At 38.5% G+C, this 20,503-nt stretch overlaps 1 protein-coding gene across 1 annotated transcript; it reads left to right on the forward strand.

Moving 5' to 3' along the window:
- The first annotated feature begins 16,281 nt into the window (after nt 1–16,281).
- On the forward strand, nt 16,282–20,265 carry LOC129274154 (uncharacterized protein K02A2.6-like). Its single transcript, XM_064100514.1, has one exon. The coding sequence runs from the start codon at nt 16,282–16,284 to the stop codon at nt 20,263–20,265; it is 3,984 nt and encodes a 1,327-aa protein (XP_063956584.1).
- Nucleotides 20,266–20,503: the final 238 nt, after the last annotated feature.

Here is a 20,503-nt window from a genome sequence, read left to right on the forward strand (position 1 = left end):
TTTATTGTTTGAATTATACAATATTTCATTTTTTACAATTTTGACCATAGAGACCGACTTGACTGAACCATATAGTATTAAACAATGCTAATTCCACGTGTTCAGGGAGGAATTAATTGTTGTTTCACAGGACAACAGGTGGAAAATGGGAATATTTCACATTTCATGTAATAAAATACAAAAGAAATAGTGAGTGAGTGATGTCATCAGCCTGCTCATTTGCATATCGACAAGGATGTGAATATAACTGTTTTGTGAACTTAAGCGAAACTTTAAAATGTCATAACTTTCTTATTTTACATCCGATTTTGATGAAATTTTTAGTGTTATGCTTGTTGGATTTTTCTCTTTTTATTTGAATCAACTTTTTGTTGGGGTGGACTTGTCCTTTAAAGGAGTGGTCCAGGCCAGCTCCAAAAAATATTTAGCCCGTAGTAAATAATTACAGGAGCCATTTCAAAAAGTATTATCTCCTTACTCGACTTTGGAGATTTTTAAGAGCATTTCTTGTAACGGTTATTTGGGGCAAAAAGAATTAAATTTCGCGCACATGTAGCAAGATCGGTCACGTGACTGTGACGTACCATCTCCACTTTGGTTTCGCAACAATCCAGCGCGCGCGACGTCTCACAGCTGCAATAAGCCTATGTGTCAGGCATTCGGCTGCTCGGTTCGGCCGGGAGAAAATATCCATAAAAGTGCGTTTTCTATACCAAATCCGATCCGAGATCGAGAGAGATGTGCCCAGTGGCTTCACAATATTGGGACTGACAAGTTTGACATAAAAACATACAAATATAACGCGAGTAGAGTCGTTTGCGAGGACCAAATGCTCTCTCTGGCCGTCGGCATCACCGGGCAGTTCCCGCACCGTCACCAGTCATTTCTCCCCACTCGATCGGCCGCTGGCTGCGGTACGATCGGATCTTCCTCCACCTCTTCTTCTTCTATTCTTCGACGGTTCTCCAACTCTTCCGCATTCCACCTTGGTTGGAATGCATATCCCGCAGGACCCGACATATTAATTGTTCAAATTATGAAATAAACGGCGAGAAACAAACAAATTGTGAATTACAGGGTCGACGGTGGCCGCAATCAATGCAAGTCGAAAACTACATGTAGCTAATACCGTACGTATGCGGCGCGGCCGGCGCTGATGATCTATACGCATACGTGCGAGCGATAGCTAGCTAGCTAGCTAGCTCGCTCGCGCTCGTAGCATGCAGCAGCCAGCGAAGCCAAAGTGGAGATGCTACGTCACAGAAAAAGCTGCGCATTGCATTCTGGGATCGTACAGACTCGTGCCAGAATATGATTTTGGCAAAATTGAAAATTCAATAAAAAATAACTGTGCCTCTTATTTCTTTAAAAAAATATAGTATAGGAAAGAGAAGGTTTTTGTCTATCTAGTGGATATAAATTAAACCTGGCCTGGACCACCCCTTTAATGAATACCAGACAAACAGCTGCTGTAACATGCCAAGTGATCAAAGACCTATTACAAAATGAAGAGTTCCTTAAGATTCTTGACTCGGCTGTCAGTAGAGCTGTGGATAAAAAAATGTCAGAGTTAATTGAGCGCTTGGACAAAATGCAGAGCTCCATCTACGACATGCAAATGGAAATGGATTCCAAGAATAGAGAGATTCAGAATCTAACAAAAATCACCACAACACAAATATCCCAAATCGAAATGCTTGATCGAAGTGTTAACAGTCTAGAGCGATCTCGTAGGTCATGTATCAGAATCCTAGGTAAAAATGAAACACAAGGAGAAAACACAGACAACATTGTTTCAGATATCTGTCAGTCAAAGCTAGGAATTCAGATTGATGTAACAAGAGATATTGACAGATCGCACCGCACAGGAAGAGCAAGCCCCAGTCCTCAGACCATTCTCTATCGCCGCGTCCAATAATCGTGAAACTTACTTCATATAGGAAAAGGAAAGAAATACTTCAAAAGAGAAGGCTTCTGAAGGGGTCCGGCATCATCATCGTGGAGGATCTTACTGTGAGAAATCAAAAATTGTTGAAGAAAACACGTGAACACAGTAAAGTTGTACAGTGTTGGTCATCCGATGGTCGCATCATCGCCCTACTTCCAGCCCGAGGAGGGAAGACCATGACTAAGCTGATTACCTGCGAAGAAGATTTAAACAAACTATAAACTTAAAACGAACAGAACGCGATCGGAACAATACAAAAAAAGAAATGCATGTAATAAACATTTGTTCTCACTTCTTAAATGAATTATAATGTGGGTAATACCACACCTAACATATGTTTTACCCCGGTGAACTCCATGCATGTTTTAATATTGCCCTTTTTTCACATCCTTATGTACTTTTATGAATATTGATGTTTTTTATTCGTTTGTCGTTGTTAAATGTCTACCTGTAATTTTTTTAGAGAATGCCTAAACAATTGCAACCATGACTTAAACATCTTGCATGAATTTCTGTTGCTTGATAATTTAGAATTTTCTCCTTGTAAGAAATATTTTACACCTGATGAGTTTAACACATACATTGAGAGTAAAGCAAAATCAGCATATCCATTTTCATGTATCCACTTGAATTCAAGAAGTCTACTCAATAATTTTGATAATATCATTTTATTTTTAAACAGTGTGAAACTTAAACCTACAGTAATTTGTATCACTGAAACTTGGTTCCGGGAGCACACTATAAACCCTTTGTGTAATATAGATGGATATAGTTTTGAAGGCGTTAGCCGTTTATCAAGAAGAGGGGGAGGAGTTGGAATTTTTGTAAATAATAGTGTGCAATATGTAAGACGCTCCGACTTAGAACATAATGATAGTTGCATCGAAAGTGTGTTTGTGGAAATCGTCAATGATAATTCTGGTATTATTGTTGGTTCAGTCTATAGGCCCCCAGATCAGTCAATTGATGATTTTTTTGAGAGATGCTCAAATGTTTTAAGTATTGTAAATAATGAAAATAAAATAGTTTATTTATTAGGTGATTACAATATCAATTTATTAAATGTGGGTAAAGTGCAATATGTTCTGGATTGATCACATCCCATCCTCCAACAATCTCCTTTATCCGAAGACCACACATTCCCCTGTCATCCGTTATGCACTCATTGTCAGAGCCCAATTACTTTCTTCCACGTATCTTACTCAGTATCGCCTCCACACATTAGGAAAGTCCTCCACCCGTACTTGCCCCCTTTGTGCCTCATATGATGAGACAGTAGAACACTTTGTCGGATCGTGCTCCTCTCTTGATCACCTACGCCAAGACTTCATACACAGAGTCGAGGAGTGTCTCACTGACCACCCACATTACCTAGACTTGTATACTGCTGAGGATCCACACCAATTTTCCTGTGCTACCCTATTAACCCATCAACCTGGTCTCCCTTCAGAAGTTAATAATAGTCTGCTCCTTAAATCCCTCTTTTTTCTACATAAAATTCATGACTACCGCTCCAACTTGATGCTGAATCTGTAATTTACCGGACTGGGATTTGTTCTATTCGTATCTTAGAATCTCCAAAACAGTGGAGGGATCACCTAAGAGAGAGAGTTGATAATTTCATTAATCTATTGTTATCACATCATATGTATCCATTGATTGACCATCCTACCAGAATCACGGATGAAACAATCTCTTTAATTGATAATATAATCACCAATGATATACACGCAGACAAAGTTGAATCGGGAATATTAATAACTGACATCAGTGATCATTTACCTGTATACTCTATTAGCTGGAATGATGTTAAATCACAGCAAAATTTAGATAAACCGCTTCGAATAATCAATGACAATAGTATAAAGTGTTTCTTAAGATCCATTCCAATGGTCAATTGGTCTTGCCACAATAACAATCCAAATGCAAATTACGTGCAATTTCTAGAGAAGTTTTTAAATGTATATAACTTATGCTTCCCCTTGGAATATTTGAAGAAAAAACCTAAAAAGAATAAACCATGGATTAATTTTGATATTCGAAAGTTGTCAAAGAAAAAATGTCGTTTATATCGACTTTATCTGAAAAATCCATCACCATATCGTAAAGAAGTGTACAGAAAATGTAGAAATAAAGTCAGTAATATGATTAAACAAGCTAAAAAACATTATTTCTTGGAACGTTTTGCAAATTCCAAAGGAAATATGAAAAAAACTTGGAATACTGTTAATTGTGCAATGGGTCGTGCAAATAAAAAGTGCAATATTGATTTTCTGAAATGTAATAATCAAGTATTATATGATACCTCTGCTATTTGTAATGTATTCAATGAATATTTTATCAATATAGTAACTGAAATGAATTTTCCTGTTGATCAGGGCAATAATTTAAATTTGAATTTTTGTAGATATTTGGATAGAAATCCAAGGACTTGTTTTTTCAAACCAATCACTTGTACCGAGATTATTGATATTGTGTCAAACATAAAAAGTGATTGCAGTCCTGGGTATGATGATATAAGTATCAAGGTTATAAAGAAATCAATACATATTTTATGTCAACCCCTTTGTGCAATATTCAATCAATGTTTAGATATCGGTATATTTCCTGATGAATTAAAGATTGCTCGTGTTGTTCCTGTATATAAAAATGGTCCGAGTGAAAATGTTTCAAATTACAGACCCATATCAGTCTTGCCAATTTTTTCAAAGATTTTAGAAAAGTGTATATATAATAGATTATTTGATTTTATAAACAAGTGCAATATATTATCTCTACATCAATACGGTTTTCGTGCTGGTCATTCAACTTCTTCGGCTCTTATTGATTTTGTCCATACTGTTACCAACGCTCTTGATGATAAGAAATATTTGATAGCAATGTTTTTAGATTTGAAGAAGGCTTTCGATACAGTTGATCACGCTATTTTATTGAACAAACTAGAATTGTATGGCATAAGAGGTAATGTACTTAAATTATTTAAAAGTTATTTATCCAACAGAAAACAATATGTTGAAATATCCAAATGCAAATCACAGCTTAAGATTATCTCATGTGGGGTTCCTCGGGGTTCTATTTTAGGACCGCTCTTGTTTCTCCTTTTTATTAATGATCTTAGTAAAGTATCCAACTTATTACATTGTATTATGTTTGCTGACGACACTAGTCTGTTTTTATCTCATACAAACTATCATGTTTTACACAATTTATTCAATTCTGAACTTGAATTAATATCTGAGTGGTTTTATGCAAACAAAATGATAGTTAATCTTGCCAAAACCAATTATATGATTTTTAGTAATTTATTTTTACCAGATAGTCTTTCAATTAGAATGTGCAATACAGATATTAAGTGTGTAACGTCAGTAAAATTTTTAGGAGTAACAATAGATAATAAGTTTACATGGAAAAATCATATTGATAATCTGTGCAATAAGCTTGCCAAAAATATAGGAATAATGTATAGATTAAGATCATTTCCCAAGGAGATTTTAAAACTAATGTATTATGCCATTGTATATCCATACCTCAATTATGGTATTCTAGCCTGGGGAAGTGCAAGTAGCATTCACATTGATAGATTATATATTTTACAAAAACGTGCAATAAGAATTATGTCTCATGCTCCTTACCTTGCCCATACGAATCCTCTATTTGTTGAATTGAATGTATTAACATTTTATGATATTCATGCATTTCAAATTCTTATATTTATGTATTTATGTAACAATAACCTCTTGCCAGATTACATCAAAACATTCTTTAAGTTCAATAGTGATTTCCATGGATACAACACAAGAAATGCAAAGGATTTCCATCTACCTAAGCCAAGACTCTCATCTTTTAAAAACTCAATTTTATTTCAAGGACCACAACTCTGGAATTCTATTTCTGTAGACATCAAGCAATCAGTTTCATTAAATGTTTTTAAGTCAAAATCAAGGCAATTTATTTTAAATAGTAATTCAAAAAGTTTCTTTGTATAAATTTCATTCAGGCATTATAGGCACCCCCCCCCCTTCGTTGTAGTTTAGTGATTTTTTTCTATCTTTGTTATTGAAGTCTTTGTATAATTATTATGTTATAGGGTCAGCTAATCACAAGGCTTGTTCCTTTCTTGCTGTCCCTCTCATAGTCAATCCAATGTTTATTTCTATTTGTTGTTGTTGTTTTTTCTATTTTGTGAATATGATACTTTGTATATGTATGTTTTTGTATGGATTTTTATGAGCAAATAAATTGAAATTGAAATTGAAATTGAAATTGAATCTCGTCTCCTGGCTCATGCGAGTCACATAGAGTACAAGTTTGCAAACCTTGATTTGGCAGGTAACGACCATTAGCAATTGGCAATCTATGATTTCCACAACGATATTTACAGAGTTCAATCCTATCTGCAAAATATAATTTCACTAAATAGTTTTCAAACCCAAAATCTTGTTTGAATATTCTATAATTCATGCACAAACGGTTTCTATTAATTTCAGTATTCAATTCCTGTTTAGCAATATCATCCAATCTGAGACTCACAGTTGACTTAACCCACTTAACGTCCAAGACTATATTCTCAACACTCCACAGGTTAGACATCCCACATCTATCCAAAATGTTTATCACTTTTACTATCCATGGTGACTTATAAAGGTCCCTATCATGAAGTTGACGCAAAAGCCTATAAATCATACTTGACAATTTAGATTTTCCATTTACACTTTGACGAATCCTTGCCCAAAAATGTATCATACGCTTTTCAATAATATAAAGCAGACTGACTCTTCCCAATTCGCCATATGCCATACAATTCGCAGACCCTCGACTAAGTCCAAGGAGGCTTTTTATAAACTTCTTATGAAACATTTCAATACAATCTACATCACCAAACCCCCAAATTTCACTACCATATAACAAAATTGGTACCACCAGCTGATCAAACAATTCACATTGAATGTCCAAAGGCAAACTCAACACCTTGGCCTTACTTTTAAGATTAAACATTGCTCTCCTAGCTTGATTAACTTGCTTTTTCATAGCTTTCTTGAAGGAGCCATTGTGATTAAAAGTGGTACCTAAATAAATATAATCCTCTACGACGTCAAGAGCAGTATCCCCAAACAAAAACTCTGGATATTTACGAACCTTTCCACGTGAGAAAATCACAACTTTAGTCTTGCTTGTATTAACAGAAAGTTTCCACTGCTCACAATATTGATGAACAGCCGACAGAGCAGACTGAAGTTCTTGAGCCGACTCAGCCAATATTATTGTATCGTCAGCATATAATAAAACATATAGTCGTAAGAAAACTTCCACATCATCATTGCTCAGGTAGTCCCTTATTAGAGAAGAGCACATATTTAAGCCTTTATAATACCGACTAACAAAATATTCAAAATCATTAAGAAAAACTGCAAAGAGCAAAGGAGATAAATTTTCACCCTGACGCACTCCGATATTACAGGTAAAGAAATCAGAAATGTTATATCCATACTTTATGCATGATTTAGCATTTTCATACATATTATAAACAACACTAATAATCTTCCCATTGATACCACATGAAATCAACTTCGACCAGAGACTAGATCTGTCAACAAGGTCAAAGGCTTTTCTGTAGTCAATAAAGGCACAGTAAATTCTCTTCGCATCGTGTAGATACAAATCGATCAAACCATGTAATGTAAATATGTGATCAAAGGTACTATGACTTTCTCTAAACCCTGCCTGCTCATCGCCTACAATTCCTGCACATTCCAAATAATTGGAAAGCCTAGAGTTAATACAAGCAGTGAACAATTTACCTACACAACTCAACAAAGTGATACCTCTATAATTATCAGGATCATCCACTGAACATTTGTTCTTGTACAAGGGTTTAATCATACCCAGACACCAGGCAGTCGGTACGACAGCAGAACATAAAACAATATTAAAGATCTTAACCAACATAGTTACCATAAAATTAGGACAATATTTCAAAAACTCATTTATAACATTATCAATTCCACTTGCTTTGTTGTTTCGTAAGCTTTTGATGATTTTTGAGACTTCATCATATTCAAAATCTCTATTTATGTCTTCATTTAGAGAATGACTTATCTTAGTAGGATCAAAAGAGTGCCCTTCACCAATTTCCGATGTGTTTGTCTTCATACTCAACTTATGAAAGTGCTCCACGAAGTTATCTAAGGAAATTTTGCTACCCTTTTCAATCGTTTTACACTCTTTATTCAGAATATTCCAATATTCTTTCGAATTAGACTTCTTGAGATCCCGCAAAGATGAATGTAACTTCTTATTATATTTTCTACATTTGTTCCTGATAAAACATTTATAGGACTTGGCCTTTGTTTTAATTTCAGCCTTAGCTTCCTCCGTTTTCAATTTATCTAATCTACGTTTATCCCTAAAATATTATTTTCTCCGACTCTCGCATGTATGATCGAACCATGGTTTATCCCTAGTCTTACCACAAGTGTTGCTTACATTACGTTTACGATTCATATTGACCAATTTACAAATGCCTACTTTTCTTGCTGGTTCTATTAACAAATCATTCAACTTCTGTACAATACTGTCAACAGCACCATGAGAAACATCTTGAATATCAATTGAATCTAGTTTCTCATTTAAAAGTTTCAGGTGAATAGGGCATAAATTGTCTGCATAAAATCTGTCCTCCACTAAGTTCCAGCCTGCAACCTACACTCTTTTTTCTTGGGGGGGGGGGGGGGGCATCAATTCTGACACACCCTATATATACCCCCTACACACAAGCACACACTACCTAGTGGTATCGCTTAGCGCACTGATCTATACCACTACGTAGAGGTATATTTCAGTGGTTCAGACACGGACAACCACGTGCATTCACTACAGTGGGTTTGGCACAGGATCTGCTATTACGGAGATTCTGATTGGACGGTCACAAACACTTCACCCAAAGTCTGCGCATACGTATGCTATTCGCTAAATAACCATACGTATGGTATACACCATACGTATGCTACAAGCTGACGTATATGATGGGCCGTTCCCGCCAAAACGCATGCCAAAACCATACGCGTGCAAGTCAGAACGTACGCATGGTTCTTTCATAACGTACGCGTGGATCTGTCATAACGTACGTATGGTCTTGACAGAACGTACGTATGGACATTTTCTATTATACTTCTATGACATTCTTAACGTACGTATGGTTTTGACATAACGTACGCGTGGTTCTGTCATTACGTACGCGTGGTTATGTCATTACGTACGCGTGGTTCCCGGTAAAATAATCAACTCATAGACCAAACCACGCGTACATAATGACAGAACCACGCGTATGTTATGACAGAACCACGCGTACGTTATGCCATAACCATGCGTGCGTAATGAGAATACCACGCGTACGTAATTCAGTACATTTCAGTACAACAGTCATACAACCAATGAGAAAGCTTGTTGTATAATTGAACGTATGAAGCTGAATTCGATCCCGCCATTCTTTCAATTGCAACCTGCTGAGCATGCTTTGCAACGGAGATTCAACGAAGCTGTTAGCAGGATGCCTTCGGATCCGCCCATGATTTTGACACGTGTCCTAGCCGTTTCCTTTCTATGTGCCCTTTTTCTTTTTGTAATAGCTTATATTCCATTTCTCAGCATAATACCCTTTTCACCTCTCATAAATGCCCATATTTAAAGCTTAAAGTGACACTTTTCCTTTGACAAGTGTCCCTTTCAGTTATTCGCAACAAGAGCCCCTTCTATTCCTTTGAAATGAGTGCCCCTTTTCCATTCTGATAAGTGTGCCTTTTCATGCTTGTGGAGGGCCCCTTTTCAAGTACAAACTACCTTTCCACCTTTGATAATAGTGCCTCATTAGCTCTTATAATTGCCCCTTGTCACAGTGGCGTAGCTACAGGGGGGGGGGGGGGGGCTGGGGGCACGTGTCCCCCTGAGATTTGGTGTGCCTCCCCCCCCCAGGTGCCCCCCTAAAAAAATTGCCAGAGTAACATAAAAGGGAGAAAAAAGGGAGAAAGAAGAACAGGAAAAAGAAGGAGAAATACAGAAGAAAAAATAAGAAGAGGAAAATAAAAGGAGGACGAGTGAATAAAATAATGTGAGGGGAAGACTTGCCCCCCAAAAAAAAATCATGTTACTATATTAAACTTTTGCTTGCGCTTCGCGCCAGAATTATCTGTTCAATGAGATTCATATCTTGCTCATAATAGGCTGATTTGAAGTTTTGAAGTCAATATACAAAACATATTTTAGCTCGGACATCGAGCTTTCATTTTTTTCATTTTTTATTTTTTTCATTTACAAATTTAAGTGCTCTGTAAAATGTCCGTTTTATGGTCGACATATCACCATTTTAAGCTCACGCTGCGTGGTCACATTGTTTGATTTGCCAAGTTCCTCTTGTCTACGTGTATTCCATAAAGTTCAATTAAACAAATGTATTCAGAATGCCCAGATTCTAGGTCTAAAAATAAAACATGCGCGATAGCCTGCATGTTCATTATTTAAAATGTACTTAAATTATCCAGTTTCACATCAGAATATCAACAAGTTGTCTGCTCACGCTTCACGATCGCAATATTAATGATACCCAATTAACTATATCCTGTCTATGATTTATAAAATATGAATAGATTGTCCCGCTTTTAGGTCTAAAATCTCAATTTTCTTCCTTTCGCGCTCGCATCAAATGTTTGGTTACATACCTATCCCATTTATTGATACAAAAAGTGCTGAGAATGACAATTTTTTAGGTCGGAATGTCAAAACAAAATTGCTCGCGCTTCGCGCCCCCATTATTGAAATATACCATCTTCGTGGGTAACTGTAAGCAGTCCTTTAAATAACAGGTCCCTTTTCGATAATGCTAGAACAGTAAATAAAAATGTCTGCTCGCGCTTGGCGTTCGCAGTAATCATCTAGTTACATACGTATCTTGTTCAGGATCATACATAACATTGCCCAGAATATTAAATTTTCAGCACAAAATACATGAAAGTAAAAAAAAAGTCGCCCGCGCTTCGCGCTCGCACTTTTTATAAGGCTTATGAGATTAGTTCATGTTTATGTTGTTTTATAAGAATAAAACTAAGAAGTGACTGATCGGGGAAAATATTGGTGAAGATAATTTCGGGCCCCGTCCCCTATTGGCGAAAGTCGGATCCGCCCTTGTGACACACACCGGAAAAAATGGTGCCCCCCTGAAAAAGCAAGGACCCCCTAGGAAAAAAATTCTAGCTACGCCACTGCCTTGTCATCTCTTGTGATGAGTGCCCCTTTTCACTTCTGATAAGTGACCTATGTTGACCTGTGCCCCTTTCCCCTTTTCCTCTCTAATTAGTAACCTTATTTCTTCTGATAAATATATTACCTTTTCCTTTATTATGATACAATGTACTTCTAGTCGTGGCCACGCACACGGAGAGGGACAAACTACATGTAATACTCTGTACACTGCTCTAGGTTTCACTCAAAATGAAATACTGTATTTCTTGGCAGCAAAGCATAGGGAGCTGTAACTCATAGCCCCTTCTCAAGTGCAGGCGCGTAGCCAGGGGAGCGGTCGCCCCCAAAAAAAGAAAAAAAAAGGAAAAAGAGAGGAGAAAAGGAAAAGAGAAGGGAGGAAAGGGAAGAAAGGTAGCTTTGCGGGTTTTTCCTTTTATTCTTTCTTTTCTCAAAAAAGAAACTCCTTCATTCTTGCTCTAAATTTATATATATGAATTTTGCTTCCGCGCTGCGCGCAGTTAAATGACAATATTGCAGTTCTCCTTTGTATCCCATTACCCTTTCTCTAACCCTATGTTTCCACCTCAGGTATATGTGTTTCTTGCCAGTTAAAGTTCAAATGTATACATTAGGGCATGGAATTAGACATGTTTTATAGCTCCATGGAATTAGGGTAAGGTTAGTCCGAAGTATATGAAGTTATCTTCTTTTTTTTCAAATTGATCGCACAATTTCTGGTCTGGTAAAATCTATATATCAATTTCTGCCGTCACCTCAACATAGGCAACTTCTCCCGCTTTCCAGCTCATTACTAAACAACTATAATTTGGGGGCAAACAGGCAGGCGCAGATCCAGGATTTCGTAGGGAGGAGGCCCAAATTCGACCTGATTTTGGCGCCCCTGTGTACTTTTAGGAAAATGGCGGCCCCTCCCCCTCCCTCCCCCCAGGCAATCATAAGTGCATGTTAAATTATTTCATTTCATAGGCACATGAAGAAGAGGCAATTTGATAATGGTTTCACAATGATGTGTTCATGAATAAATGTAATATCACTTTAAAAAAGAATCAATGCGAGCGCGAAGCGCGAGCGATTTCTATTTTAACCATTTGATGCTTCCAATCTCGTTTAATTTCTCATCAGAGTAGACCCTGCTAGAATTATGTGAGCGGGAGCCAGGCGCGGATCCAGGATTTCTTAGGGGGCCCTAATTTCAAGTCAAGTAATAATCGTGCCAAAAATATTGACTCCCATTGCCGAATGGGTAGTGTCTAGTTACTTCACACAGAAACCTCTCTTGCATTGTATAGGCATACTTCGTTCTTCTGGGTACCCCCATTTTTTCTACGTTTTGTTTCAGGGCTTGAAAAATCTTACGGGGATGACGCCCTGTATCGCCGCGTATGAACACTGGTTGTGCAATAACTAACTTGCATATTCTGCATGAGAGAAAATTAATGTTTTTTTTTTTTTTTTTTTTTTTTTTTTTGGGGGGGGGGTAATATATTCTTGAAAAGATATACATGCTCTTTATTATAGAATTGAGGTAGACTCGATCAGTAGTCAGCACTCAGCATTTACTGATTGGGAGTGTTCTGCCTACTTTAGATCTGTAAGTGTTTGGATATATTATATAATCTTGTGTTATTCGCTAGAAATCCATTCAAAACAGTGAGTTGTCTTGTCAATCCTATTCAACAAACATTGGATCTTCCGCTCTTGCAACAATCATACCAAGTATCAAAAGGTTATGTATGAAATGTATCTTATAATCTTGCTCAAATTGTATATACTCCAAATATATTTTCAAAAGAAACAGAATGCGTGTAAACGGTGTAAATAAACAAATACAAGATACTAAAGATAAATATGCTGTAAAAATATACTTTATTGACAATGTCTATATAAATATGAAAATAATGATCTTAAGTTCGCATCATTTTGGACGATAGGTTCTTATCTCTCTCTTTCATACAATCATGGGTGTCGATCACGGGGGGGGGGGGGGATGGGGGGATATATCCCCCCCCCCCCCATATTTCAAGTGGGGGGATGACCTGTATTATCACCCCCCCCCAATAATTCAGGGTAGAAAAATTGTAATAATGATGATGAAAAAATGAAAAGTTTGATAATAGTGATTATAGTGATGATTATAGTATGTCATCAATCAGTTTGTTTCCCTCGCAATTTGTGTATATTGTTATTAAATAAAAATATTCTTTTCCAGGACTTTTAAACAGATGGGTGGAGGTTCAAAATGAAAAAGAATTATATGTTTATGTACCGGTATATGATATTTTTTAACACATGACATAAATGGACCCCGACGAAAAAAAACTTTTGTTGATAGGGTGTTCCATCCCACCAGTGGTGAATAAATTAATTTTCAGAAATCAGTTAATTCAAAAGGGTGGAAAAATTAACGGGTGGAAAAGGGTGGCAAGATAAACAGGGAAACCTCCATGGACGTAAATCCTAGAGGGGTAGATCTTGAAAAAGTACAAACAACTTTTCTCAGATTTACCCCTCCCCACATCCAAGTGCATGATGTTTGTCACCATGCATTAAGAAGAAAAGAGATATTGCCAGTGGGGTTAGATTTAAGAAGTTGTATGCATCATGCTCAATAAACAGATCACTTTGTACATGGTCCAGACAATTTTTGTCATTTTTTCTTTCGTATGAGTTTAGAATAGGCTCACTCAGTGGGGTAACTACGGGGGGCATGGGGGGCACATGCCCACCCAATCGGCTGACAAAAAAAAACGAGGAAAAGGAGAAAAAGAGGGAGAGAGGAAGGGAAATGTAATGGGAAAGAAGAAATTATTGTTCATTATGATGTTATATTGTACTATAATTTTGTTATAATTACATAAGACGCATTTTTTTCATAACTTTATGAAACATAATTTGCTCAGGGCCCATGCCTTCATTGTTCCTGGTGCTCACATTGTCTGTTTAACTTTAACGAGATATATAATCCTGTGGTACTAAAACCTCCTGTTTTCAATATACTTCCTCGCACTTCGAATTATTATTTTATGTGCAATAGTATGCTTCTTTTCATGACTACTTAAAGTGATTGCCACATTTTAAGGTCTTAATATAAAATATTTCTTGTCCGTGCTTATGTTCGCATTAGTGAGATATGTCTGCTCTCCATGAATTCCTAGAATCAGTCCTTAAAATGTCCCTTTTTCTGATCTCAATATAAAAAAAATTCAGGTCGCGCTTCGCGCTCGCATCTTTTGGTTAATGAAATACGTATGGTCTTAGTGAATTCCTACAAACAAGCTTTAGAATGCCCCTTTTCATGTCTGAATTTCCTAAATTTTCAACTCGCGCTTCGCGCTCGCAATATTTGATTATTGAGTTGCGTATGTTAATAATCATGATTACAATGACTTCAAGTGCTTCATGTGTAATTCTAACAAAATCAGCAAGCGCTTAGCACTCGCATTAGATGACTGTGGTGAGATATGTAGTGGATTCCTTAAATATAGTCCTTAAAATCTCCCTGTTTGGGGTAAAAAATTTCAGCTCGCGCTTCGCACTCGCATTGATTAGCGAGACAGGTACGTATCATGATTACAAAAAGTTGATTATAATGTCCCTTTTTACGTCCGAATATCAAAAATTTTAAGCTCGCGCTTCGCGCTCGCATTATTTCATCAGTGAGATACATATCTGTTTAATATATGGCACTGTCCTTAAAATGTATATTAGGTCAGTATACCTGGCAACTTGCGCGCTCACTAAGTGACTCAAAATTTTTGCTGGTGCCCCCCAATGCCATGACCCACGGTACGCCACTGGGCTTAATACTTGTAACACAAGTTTATTTTTTTTTTAAATTATATAAATACAGTACACTGCAACAATGAAGGAATTTTCAAGAACACCATGCATATCAACCACTCCCAAATGTCACAACTTGTGATTTTAGTGGGGGTAATATTGAAAGATCCCCATCCACAAGAATATTTGTGTCAATCACCCCCCCCCCCCACCAAGAATACCGATCGACACCCTTGCATACAATACACGTAAACCATGAATTCCAAGGTCCCGTGTATCTTGTATATATCAACTATTTCAAGATGTAACAATAAATGTAAATGATAGCAATGCAGTTTAGGCCTGAGTAAATCCACGTAATATTTTCAATGGAATTCGTTTTAAAAAATTACAACGTGATTTCCCACTGTAGGTTGGAAACGAAAAGGTGTCGTATCATCAACTGTATCTAGCTGTCTTCTACGCGTTACTACTTGAAACAAAAATATAGGAACGATATAAACCATAGAGTTATTTCAGTTATTTGAGTATTTGACAATTCGTCAAAAAATTAAAAACGCATCCGAAACTTTCACCATTACAATGAAAGTTTCATTTATTCCTTTACATATTGCAAGTAAACTTCAACATTTCTGTAAATAATATATTATTAATATATCCATATACAATTAAGTTCACATGGTGGTATACTGCACATCCTATTTCAGAATATGATATGCGTTGTGGTATATATTGTTATGGAATAGCGCCATCTGTGGCGAGATACCAGAGAGTGTAACAAGATGGAATCCAGTAAATGGCTGAACCCAAATGTATTATTAGTTTGAAGCCTCCGTTATTTAGGTTGATACTGTAGTGAAGTTGATAGTAGGAGTAGAAGAGACGACAAGACAAAACATGGTGTCAGGACAGAGCTTTTATTGGATTCTGTGATGTTGAGTTTGGACAGTTTTTCGTGATCGTCGGAGCAGATCGGAAAACGGAAGGATGCACTTCCGAAACGGCGAATGTTCACAGAGCATGACCGAGATGAAATTGTAAGTCCAGCTTTTGATGAGACATTTTATGACCTCCCAATATTCCTTAATGATGCTGGATGATGCTGAATGATGCTGATGATAAAGTAGTAATATCTGATTGGAAACAAGGGACAGAACTGGGTGCTGAAGGACGAGTGACCGGAAATACCAGACAGTTTTCATCCCATTGACATTGCACAGGAAAAGTGCAGTGAGTGACCGGAATTACCAGCTGTTTTCACTTGATTGTTTCCAGGGTTAGAAAAATTCATCATCAGTACAATGGAGCAACTGAGGCCTCCCAGACAGATGAACTTTGAAGCAAGTGACCTTTCCTTAGAGTGGAAACAGTGGAAAGATGAGTTTGTGCTCTACGTGGATTTGAGCATGGATGGTAAAGAGGACAAGGTGAAGCTCAAGATGTTGAAGTACCTTGTTGGTCCACAGGGAAGGGAGCTCTACGAGACGATAAAACCTGAAGGGACAAGATTACCGAATGGATCCGTGCAAGACGTCACTATGGCCCAGGCTCTGGATGCTTTTGAGAAGCATTGTCAACCAGTAAGGAATGAGACCGTGGACAGGTATCGGTTCTTTACTCGAAGTCAAGGTAGTGGAGAATCATTTGATTCGTTCTTAACTGAACTCAAACTGTTGGCGGCTCACTGTAACTTCGGAGATTTAAAGGAGTCTCTGATTCGTGATCGGATCGTATGCGGGATCAAAGATGGCATGCTCAGGGAGAGACTTTTACGAGAATCTTCACTTGATTTGGACAAGTGTGTCAAAGCTTGTCAAGCATCTGTGCTCTCTAAGGCCAGATTAGATGTTCTTGTCGGTGAGCAGCAACAATTGGTTCATGCAGTGAGCAATAAAGAAAAACCCAAGAACTTGCAGGCAGTGCAGTGTAAATTCTGTGGACGTTGTCATGAAAGGAAAAAAGAGAAATGTCCAGCCTTCGGGAAAGAATGCTTTGCATGCAATGGAAAAAATCATTTCTCTAGTGTATGCAGGAGCAAAGCCAAGAAAGATGGTAAGGATCAGAAGAGAGATCCAAAGAAACCAAAGAAAAGACCAGTCCATGTAGTGGAAGCAGGCAGTTCAGATGAAGAATTCCAGGAAGTTCAGACAGTGGAACTGGAAGGAGAGCATGCTGTGTACGGGATAGACGGGGGAAAGTTCAAAAAGAAAATTTTTGTGCTGATGACACTAAGTGGGAAAGATGTGAAGTTCCAGGTAGACTGCGGAGCAACATGTAATGTGATCCCTAAGGCGCTGGCAAAAGAAGTCATCAAGAGCAAGGACCTTGTACTTACTGTCTTTAATCAGACAACTGAAGTTCCTCTTGGCAAGACCAAAGTGAAAATGATGAATCCCAAGAATGGAAGGAAATACAAAGTGGACTGCATCGTTGTAGACAGAGAGTGCATGCCAATACTTGGGAGCAGTGCAGCCCAGCAGATGGGATTGATCAAGGTCTGTGAGGAAAACATAATGTTGCTGAAGGCTGACACAGATTGTGAGAGTACTCTAAGCAAGCAGACCCTGATGACTGAATATGCTGATGTGTTTGAAGGGACAGGAAAACTTGAGGGAGAGTATCATATGAGTGTGGACGAAGACGTTACACCGGTGATCCACCCACCAAGACGAGTACCAGTGGCTTTGCAGACCAAACTAAAGGAAGAATTAGACAGGCTTGAAGAAGGCAATATAATTGCAAGGATAGAGACGCACACCCCTTGGGTCTCAAGCCTTGTCTGTGTGGAGAAGCCTAATGGGAAGCTGAGAGTATGCTTAGACCCAAGAGATCTGAATAAGGGATTGAAACGAAGCCACTATCCCATGACAACAATAGAAGACATCCTATCAGACTTGACTAATGCGAAGGTGTTTAGCACCTTTGATGCGAAGAACGGATTCTGGCATGTCCAATTAGACGAGTCCAGCTCGGAGCTGACAACATTCAACACTCCCTATGGCCGGTATCGTTGGAAGCGTATGCCTTTTGGTCTGTCCACCGCTCCTGAAGAGTTCCAAAGACGCCTGAACTTGGTGCTGGAAGGTCTTGAAGGTGTCAGATGTGTGGCGGATGACATACTGGTGTTCGGTAAAGGGGAGTCAGAAGAGGAATCAATAAGAGACCATGACAAGAAGGTTAGAGCCTTGATGAACAGATGTCGGGAAAGAAATGTAAAGCTTAACATAGAGAAAGCTAAGCTTAAAGTGAAGGAAGTATCATACATAGGACACACAATCTCTGCTGAAGGACTGAAACCGGATCCTAAGAAGGTGGAAGCAGTCTTGAAGATGCCTAACCCTACGGACGTAGCGGGAGTCCAAAGATTTATTGGATTTGTGAACTACCTGAGCAAGTTTCTGCCTGGACTTAGCGACCTTTGTGAGCCACTTCGCAAGCTGACGCAGAAGGACGTAACTTGGTGGTGGGCAGAGGTGCATGACAGGGCAGTGACAGAAATAAAGAAGCTGGTGACTGCAGAGCCAGTACTCCAGTATTATGACCCATCCAAGGAATTGACGCTGCAAGCTGATGCTTCAGACACTGGATTAGGTGCAGCATTGATGCAAGAAGGACGTCCAGTGGCGTTTGCCAGTAGAGCCCTAACTGATACAGAGACAAGGTATGCACAAATTGAAAAAGAACTATTAGCAGTAGTCTTTGGTTTGCAAAGATTTCATGTGTATACCTATGGAAGACCAGTAAGTGTGCAATCAGACCACAAACCACTTGAGATCATCACTACAAAACCACTCCATCTAGCACCAAAGAGATTGCAGAGGATGTTAGTGAGAATGCACACTTATGATGTGGTAATCAGATACAAGCCAGGAAAAGAGATGTACTTGGCAGATACCCTAAGCAGAGCCTATCTTCAGAGTGGCAAGACTGATGAAATGAGGGAGCTAGAGACTGTCAACTTAGCAATGCACATCCCAGTTTCACAGCCTTTGCTTACTGAGATCAGAGAAGCAACTAAGAGGGATGAGACTATGCAGAGACTACAAGAGATTATCAAGCAAGGTTGGCCCAATGACAAGAAGGATGTGGAGCTAGACTTAGTCTCATATTTCCATGTTAGAGACGAGCTGAGTACAGAGAATGACCTCATATTCAGAGGAGAGAGATTGGTCATTCCAAAAGCCATGAGACGAGAGATGACGTTACAGATTCATGATTCCCACATTGGTGTAAATGGATGCCTGAGAAGAGCAAGGGAATGCATGTATTGGCCAGGCATGAGTAGCCAATTGAAAGACTTTGTGCAGAATTGTGAGACGTGCCAAGAATATGGTAAAGAACAACCCAAGGAAACACTAAAACCCCATGATGTGCCAGAGAGACCCTGGGCAAAGGTTGGTGCAGACCTATTTCAGCTGGATGGACGCCACTACTTAATTACTGTGGATTACTTCTCAGGCTATTGGGAAGTCGACTATCTGGAGAAGACACTGGCCACCAATGTTATTAGTAAACTCAAGGGCCAGTTTGCACGATTCGGGATTCCGGATCAACTTGTCACAGACAATGGACCACAGTTTACTGCAGACGAGTTCAAGAGGTTTGCAAGGAAGTGGCAGTTTGAACATACAACATCGTCTCCCCATTACCCTCAAAGCAATGGGAAGGCGGAAAGCAGTGTGAAAGTTGCAAAATCTCTGCTGAAGAAGGCTAAGACAGCAGGAAGTGATCCATACCTCAGCCTTCTGGCATTTCGTAACACACCAACACCTGGTATGGGAAGCAGTCCGATACAGAGAATAATGAACAGGAGAACTAGGACTGTGCTACCAACTACCAAGAGGCTGCTCAAACCTGAGATACAAAAGAAGGTTGGAGAGGAGATGAGAGCAGCCAAGGAGAGGCAAGCATGTTACTACAACCGAGGAGCCAGAGATCTGACACCCCTGAAAATAGGTGACCATGTTCGTCTGAAATCAGCAGGGGGTCCAAAAAAGTCCTGGATGAGAGCAGTAGTGGTAAGCTTTGCTGCAGAACCTAGATCCTACAATGTCCTTACCCAAGATGGCGTTACTTATCGACGAAATCGACGCCATCTCAGAAAAGTTAGCAAAACAACTGATAATGCTAACAATGAACTAGACGACCTGGTGATTTCTCAACCCGAGCGAGAGATTCAGCCTGTGGCCCCCCCACAGGACCCTAACGAACATCAGGCCCAGACGACTAGATCAGGAAGGCGTATTCAACGACCTCGTTATCTGGACGATTATGTGACCAGATAGAACTTATAAATTCCGGACATAGCTAATAGAGTGGGAAACAACCAAAAGTTCTAAAGTTTGAAATGTCCACCCAAGTGTGGAAATACTTTTATTTGTATTATTTTTTAATTTGACGCAAATTTTGGCATGACAGGTTAAAAAAAAAAAAAAAAGAAAGCAGAAAGAAAAATAGATTGGCTACTCTGAAAGTATTTGATCTATCATATTTTGCAGGTTTTCATAATACATGTGTTACTAT

The sequence above is a fragment of the Lytechinus pictus genome, chromosome 6 (genome assembly GCF_037042905.1).
Source record: "Lytechinus pictus isolate F3 Inbred chromosome 6, Lp3.0, whole genome shotgun sequence".
Lineage (NCBI taxonomy): Eukaryota > Metazoa > Echinodermata > Echinoidea > Temnopleuroida > Toxopneustidae > Lytechinus > Lytechinus pictus.